Below are 7303 nucleotides of genomic sequence, written 5' to 3'. Positions count from 1 at the left end.
CTCGAGCGGCGGCGCGGTGCGCAGGCGCGGCGGCGCGGGGCGGCGGGGTGACTTTGAGGCATGGCGCAGGCGGCGCAGCGGCTCGGGCAGCGCCTGGCGGCCCGCGGCCCGCAGCTCCTCAGCGGTGAGGCCGGGGTGCGGGGCGGGAGGGGGGGTGCGGGGAGGGGGCGGGCCGGGGTGCGGGGCGGGAGGGGGGGTGCGGGGCGGCGGGGGGCCTCGCCTCACGCAGCCCGTCCTGCCCGGCCTCCCCCCAGCTGCCGTGGCGTATTCGAAGCCTCGCCTTGCCACGTTCTGGTACTACGCCAAGGTCGAGCTCGCGCCGCCGACCCCCGGAGAGATCCCCAAGGCCATCGACAGCATGAAGGCCGTGGTCAGGAGCTTCCAGTCCGGCCGCCTGGCGCAGCTCACTGTCAAGGTAACCGCGGGACAAGGGAACGGGTGCGCGGCGTGCTGCGCACAGGCCCTCACCAGGCACATAACCGGCTCTTATCAGGCATATAACTGGCTCTCGCCAGGCGTATAGCCAGGTCTCGCTGGGCTTATCCCGCTCAGACCTAAACGGGGCTGTTTGTGGCCCTGTACTTGCTCAGCAGACGTTGGCAGCTCGCGGTCTAGGAGTTTCCTTCGTGTGTCCTTGTAGAGCCAGAGGTTGATCTTCATGGTTTGCATCTACGGCTGTCTTTCTGTCACTGGTGTTTCTGAATGTGACCTTTGAATCCGTTAACTGATGTTACGCGGCTAGTATTGTGAACAGTAAGGCGTTAAACTCTTTATCCATTTCCTCCTTTCTGGTATCCGTTAAGAGCGTTTCGAACTGTATTGTACTTCGAGAGCATTACATTATGGTGAGGCTTAGGATCTCTCTGTTCGGAACAATTCTGGTTAGGCTTAAATTACAGGCAAAGACAGGGCCTGCCTTGGGATGTTGCTTACAAAGATGGTATTTTATGGCTAGTAATTTATGGAGAGGCGAGCTTTAATGTGTATGGCTCATGTTATCCTTGAGGAGTTCCCGCTCTAGCTGGACAATCTCTAGTTCTGCTTATCTTGTTAATCATTGTGCGCTGCAGTCTGAGACGTGCTGCTGTCTGTTTCTAGCACGCTCTAAGCACGCTAAGGCTCTGTCTGAGTGCCTGTGTGTCCACTAGGGAGCTGAGACTGCATTTGGGTCTTTCCAGTCTGGTAGCTGAAACAAAACCCTGCATTTTGGCCAGATGGGTGTTTTTATCTGTCAGTGCTCCCCAAACCAAAAACAGATCTTTAATGGGTATTAAAATCTGATCAGTGGAGTAACTTGATGGCAAGAGGGAAGAAGTCAGAGAGCCAAAGTAAATTTACCATCACTATGGAGAACCCCTGCTGCTTTAGATGAGGTTCTTGATAATGTTTGGGATCTATTTGGCACATTAAGGCTTGCGTTATTCATTGTAACTATTTTATCTTGTCAGCTTATTTTCCTTGTGTCGGTTTCTGCTGTTAAATGGGGCCCTCCGCTGCACACCTTGACGTATTATTTTCTTCTCTCAACCACCTATCTGTGGACCTTTCCCTTTTTTTTCTTCTCAGTCCTTCTAAAGAGGCATCTGGTTGCCTCAGTGCTCTGATTTTTTTTGAGGCTTTTCTGCCCTCTTTTACCTGTTCCCTGCAACGAAGCTTGATAAGACAAGCTTCCTGTCTCCTCCTCCTGCTGCTTTTGTGGAATTCAGCATGCTAAATGATCTTATCTGAACAGAGGATTTCTGTTGTCAGCCTTGTCTGTGAGCGACCACGTGTAGGAGTCATGTCCAGTACTATGATACCATCTTTAATACTCACACATGCAATTCACAAATACATTTGGTGCATCAATAAACTCTACAGCTTGCTCAGAGACAGTGCTGGGTGTCACCGCACCCATGCCCAAATAGCACAATGTGAGATCAGCCATCCATCTGGTGCACCAACCCATCCCTGAAGACATGAGTAATGAATGAGCCTGAAAAGATGAAAAGGCCCTGGGAAGTGTTTGTGTAGCCTTATGTACATAGGCTCCATTTGCCCAGGAGGAAGCTTCTTCCACACTCACAATTAAGAGTGGACTTGTGCCCAATGAATTTCTGGTATTCATCTCCAAAGCCGTGTAAATTCAAATGTATTTAAATTACCTTGTCTCACATATGAGCGCCTTCTTTCCTATTGTACTGAGCTCTTGTCTGTGCGACCAGCATGTAGCAACGAATCCGTATTTGTTTAGTAAACCTCTTGTCAAGCGCCTATTGTCTGACAGTGTCCTTCCGTGCAGATTAATTGGAAAGGGGGTGAAGAATGATGCTATTACAGAGGAAGTGGGTAGCACAGCTGAGGTTAGTATTTACTGGCTAGGAAAGGAACGTACAGGGGTGTTCTTCACAAACCTCCCAGATTTCTGTCTTTGTGATACTAGTCCCCATAGGAGTCACTGTGTGCTGAAGCCAGGTTTCTGAACCCAGTCGCCTGGGCTGGCGTGACAGCAGATGCTTTGAAGATTAATTTTGTTCGGTACCAGACTTCCAAAAAATTACATATACAAAAAATGATCTTTTTTTCTGGTAAGCTGAGAGATAGAATAGTTCTGCTGCCTGCTCAGACTCTGACAATAGTAGTCTATGCGCCACAGATACTCAGTGCACAGAGCAGTCTTTTCCAAGACTTGGCTTCACTACTGGTATGCTAACTTGATGTGCTTTGCTCATTCCATGAAAACAACTGAGCTGCTGTCAGTAAGACTTCAGTTCAAGGAATTTATGAGTCAAGAGTTGAAAGTGTTATACCACATGAGCTTTGTCTCAACTCTTCCACACCTGGACCACAGATGTTCTGTCATCCCTTGTGGGCCCTTCATTAGCTGTTCAAGTGAAGAGTGTGGATCTGTAGGTAACAGCTGTGTCCAGAAAAAGCTGGATGGAGAGAGATGTGTCATCAGTCCAATACATTGCTTGGCCTTGACATTAAATTGTTTCCTGCAGATATGGTTTTAGAAATTATCTTCTTAAAGGGATCTAAAAAACACCAACGCCAACTGAAGCTATATTTACCATTTTAGAACAGAACCCTTGTAATAATGTGGCCTGTTAAGGTGTGGGTGAACATAATAAACACTAACTTGCACATCTGTTTTTTTGTTTAAGCTGTTGTCTTGTGAATTGGATGACCACTTTGCTAGTCATGCATGGAGTTTGGTTATAAGAGCAAGAAAGGAAGCTGTTGCAGGAGCAAATGTTCTAAACTGTGCTGTTTTTTTCTTTCAGGAAGCACTGAGGAACGGTCTAGTGGCCACAGAGGTGCTGATGTGGTTTTACATTGGTGAGATCATAGGCAAACGTGGCCTGATTGGATACAACGTCTGAAGACTCATCCTCAGTAATGCTGTTTGCTGCTGTGGCCCTGAGCCTGTTAGAGCATCTACATAAATAAAGCCAGGAGCTGATGTAGAATTGTTGTGGTCTTTTTGTGGTGGTTGGGATGTGAGCCTATCTCTGATCAGGCAACGTCACCAGTGGTGGAGAACGGCTTCTCTAACGCGTAGCTGCCTGAAGGCAGCCCCCTTTGCACATCAGCACGTGCTGGTAATGTGACTCACCTTCTCTGCCCTTTCCTCAAAACATGAAACATTATGAAAGCTGGCTTTGGTCAGCATTGCTGTTCGTCATTATTTCTGTACTAGTTCTTTGGATAACTTCTGTGTGACTTCAGCTACAGTGTTATGGAAGTCTGGAGAGAAGCAATTTCAAACTGACCATACAAATGCTTACGCTTGTTTCTGAATATATGTAACATCAACCTGAAAGAAATCATAGTATTTTAAGGTATCAAGAGAGATCTTGGCACTGTATATATCATATGGTGTATCACATTGTTTTGCATAGTTCTGGTTTGTGGTGAAACGTGTGGAAGTCTTAAAAGGTAAGCAGACTGTACGTGTCATCTCAGCTTACAACTGGCTGAAGTGTGAGCTGTCCAGATGTTCACAAACTTGCTAATTTTCAAACAACTTCTGTAGAAATATATATAGCAACTTGGTAAGATTAACTGCATTGCAACACAGTCTCCTCTCAATGTCTTCAGAAAATAATTTGTAAAAGGAGGTCTTTGAAACTGGCAGTCTTGTTTGAATGGGGCTTAACTGCTTTTATTGTCTTTATTGTCTTAGAAAATGGTCTCCAGTCAATATTGCTGCTTGTTGATACTGTCTTTGTATTCAGCTGGTCCTTGTATTCAGCTGGTCCTTGTATTCAGCTGGTCCTTGTATTCAGCTGGTCCTTGTATTCAGCTGGTCCTTGTATTCAGCTGGTCCTTGTATTCAGCTGGTCCTTGATGAACCTCAGCCCTCCAGCCTGGCTGCTCCTTGTGACTCTTGCATCACTGGGGAGACTACAAGCAGCACAGAGTTTACTTTTCTGTCTGCAAGAGACGATTCTCCCAACACTTCAGGCCAGTAAGAAGCCTCATGTGGTCTCTTGGACTCTCCTTACAGGCAGTGCAGGTGGGATTACACACTTCATTTTTGGTCAGAGGAAGGAAGGTCATCAGAGGCAGCATGGGAAGCAGTTACAGCAAGCAGCACCCTGGAGAGGTGCAACTACCACTTTGGTTGTTTTCCAGAACTAGCAAGTAAATGACGTTGAGTGGTACCATGCCTGTGCTCCTGCTGACTGTGGGAACACAGATCTCAGACACCACTGTCTGCTTGGCCTCCTAGCAAGACTCCCAGCACACAATGCATTACTCTTGCAAAGAAGGGACCCCAACCCCAGTGGCTGGGGGGGTGCCCCTGAGGAAAGGGAACACGAGAGCCTTGGAGGGATGTGCTGATGTGCAGCACTGCTGCCACAGACAGCCTCAGTCCTGCTCTGTGCTGTTGACAAGGTGTCAGTGGCAGAGAGCATATGCCTATGTCCCATCCAGGAGCCTGATGGTCTGGTGCACAGAATTCACCACAGAGCAGGTAACTGCACCAACCTGGCTCCTGCTGTCTGAAGGGAGCAGAGCTGGATGTGGAGGACCTCCCGCTGTTCCCCACTGCTCCCCACTTGACTCTTGACCCAGAGTGGTACAAGGCAGCACAGGGTGGCCTGCAGTGAGTACGCCTCCCCATCAGAAGGGCCACAGTTCTCACTGCTGACAAAAACGATGCACTGGCAGGAGACAGAGGCATTTGAGATAGCTTTGAGCCAGCCAGCTATGTACCTGTGGCAAGCAGCTGCATAGCACAGGTCACAAGCTCAGATAGCACAGGACCTATTTCATTTGGAGTCTAAGACACTCTGAGCCCTTTTTATGTGATGTTTGCCAGGCACTTTGTGGCTGAAATTCTGACCATCTGTGACCAGGGTACCAGTCACCTCCACGTGACAGATGAGGAAACAAAGGCTAAAAGAACTTGAGGACTTCCATAGGTGAGTGCAGCAGGAGCTGGGCTTCCAACCTCCTGTCCAGGCTTCCTGCCTTGCTTTTGTTTTTCCCTAAGTACTTGTTAGGAGACAGATGTTTATGCCTGGCACAGCCAAGCAGCCGTGGGCCTGGTAGAGCACATTTGTACCTGGGAATTGCTGGGAACTCCTATTACTGTCTTTGCTTCTAAGTACTTTACTATTTTTCACTTACCTCAGGAGGTGACACTCTTACAGAGGGGCTGAAGCCTGATGCCCTGGCTAAACAGTGAGCACACACATGTGAGCAGGCGTGTCTTCTCCCTGCTCAGCAATGCCCATACATGTTCTAGCGGGTCACATGTGTTCTAGGGTTGACTACTCTGCTTCAAGTAAGGCACTTACAGAAGCGTGGCTGTCCACAGGCACTCAGGAAGGTCTCTGTCTCTCCTTTGGCGCTGACTGGAGGGTTGCATGCACGTCTCTTCACGCTGAGCACAGCTATCACGTGCCTGCTGGTTGGTGGGCCCATAGAGCTGCAGGTTCTTCTAGGCCCTCAACATTCCCAGAGATGGGCTGTTGGGGAAATGCCCGCTCCAGGAGGAACAGCACTGTTGTGAGCGACTACACAGCTCTCCTGACTCCTGTCCCCCACTGCTCTGCTCTCAGTGTCCAGGTCTGTTGCAGGGAAACATGGTGAATCCCCGGTGTGGCTTTACACCACAGGTCTGATGTGTTCAGGGAGCCTGTTACACAGATAGTGCATGATTAATGTGCGGGAAGGGGCTAATTTCTTCTGCCTCTGAATTATGACCCTGTGACCTGTCTATCGCTGGTAGTTCCTCGTTTCCTATCCCCATAACCCATCACCCATCAGACAGCTGTGAGGGGAACCTGTTGGACCTCTGGGGGGGGGGGGGGGGGGGTAGCACGCACACTATGGAGTGACCCATCAAATGTGGGATTAAAAGTGTGACTGTGATCTGCAGAAGGTTTCAGGCTCCAGCACAAAGGAGCCTACCTGAAGGCAAGTCTGCAAGATCCTATCCTCAGAGCCTCACCTGCCTGTGCCACTTGTTCCTACCCCATGTGTGCTGCTCTCTCCAGCTTGCAGGCACTCACACACAGGCTGAATTTTACATGGGTAGGCCCTGTGATGCAGCTTGCACACTAGTGCTGGGCTGCAGGGGCTGTCAAATTGCTTCATTTAGAACATCAGATTAAACTTGACTAGTAAAGGATGAGAGGGCTTGGAAACACTCCAGTCCCTTTCACGCTCCCTAGAGAGACAGAACCCGTCTTATTTTAATAGATGTTTTTTTCTCCTCCCTGGAAGTCCTAATGAGAAACCACCCCGCTCGTGCTCCCACGGCAGATCCCTAGCCGTGCACCAAGCGTGAAACAAACAGAAGCCGTCTGCAGACCAAAGGGGCTGGAGGAGCTTCTGTTTTCTTTAGCGTGGCAGCTATTGTTTGTTTGCTTTTGCGATTTGCAAGCAGCCTGTGATTCCTCTCCTCCCTAGACGTTTTCCTTCGGTTGACAACGGAGCTTTAAAGGCAGCAGGTACTGCACGTCCCACGGACGCAGGGTTTGAAGCGACCGATGCTCGGTGTCCGCGGCGTCGTTTCTCCGGGGGAACAAAGCAGCTGCTCGCAGCCGTTTGACCCCGCTCTGCAGCGCGGCACAGCGGGGAGGTGACCGCAGGACCGCGGGGAGCCGCCCGCCCGCTGCCGTCGCCGCGGGAACACCGGAGCGGGGTGGCGGCAGGAGGTAGGCGCCGCGCGGGGGCTCGGGGCCGGGCCGGGCCTGCTCGCACCTACCTGCGGCGCGCGGCCGCTCCCCTCACGGGGCCGGGCCGGGGGCGCCCCTCGGAGGCCGGGGCCCGCGGGCCGGGGCCGGCCGCGGGAGGTGAGCCG

The 7303-nt window shown here is 50.6% G+C and overlaps 1 protein-coding gene across 1 annotated transcript; it reads left to right on the top strand.

Moving 5' to 3' along the window:
- Window positions 1-2: 2 nt before the first annotated feature.
- On the top strand, window positions 3-3452 carry ATP5MG (ATP synthase membrane subunit g). Its single transcript, XM_035313718.1, has 3 exons — window positions 3-124; window positions 255-415; window positions 3267-3452. The coding sequence occupies exons 1-3, from the start codon at window positions 61-63 to the stop codon at window positions 3363-3365; spliced, it is 324 nt and encodes a 107-aa protein (XP_035169609.1). The 5' UTR covers window positions 3-60; the 3' UTR covers window positions 3366-3452.
- The last annotated feature ends 3851 nt before the right edge of the window (window positions 3453-7303 follow it).

Source organism: Oxyura jamaicensis, unplaced genomic scaffold (genome assembly GCF_011077185.1).
Source record: "Oxyura jamaicensis isolate SHBP4307 breed ruddy duck unplaced genomic scaffold, BPBGC_Ojam_1.0 oxyUn_random_OJ66869, whole genome shotgun sequence".
NCBI lineage: Eukaryota > Metazoa > Chordata > Aves > Anseriformes > Anatidae > Oxyura > Oxyura jamaicensis.
Note: the sequence above shows the minus strand (reverse complement) of the source record. Positions and strands in the feature narration are given on the sequence as shown.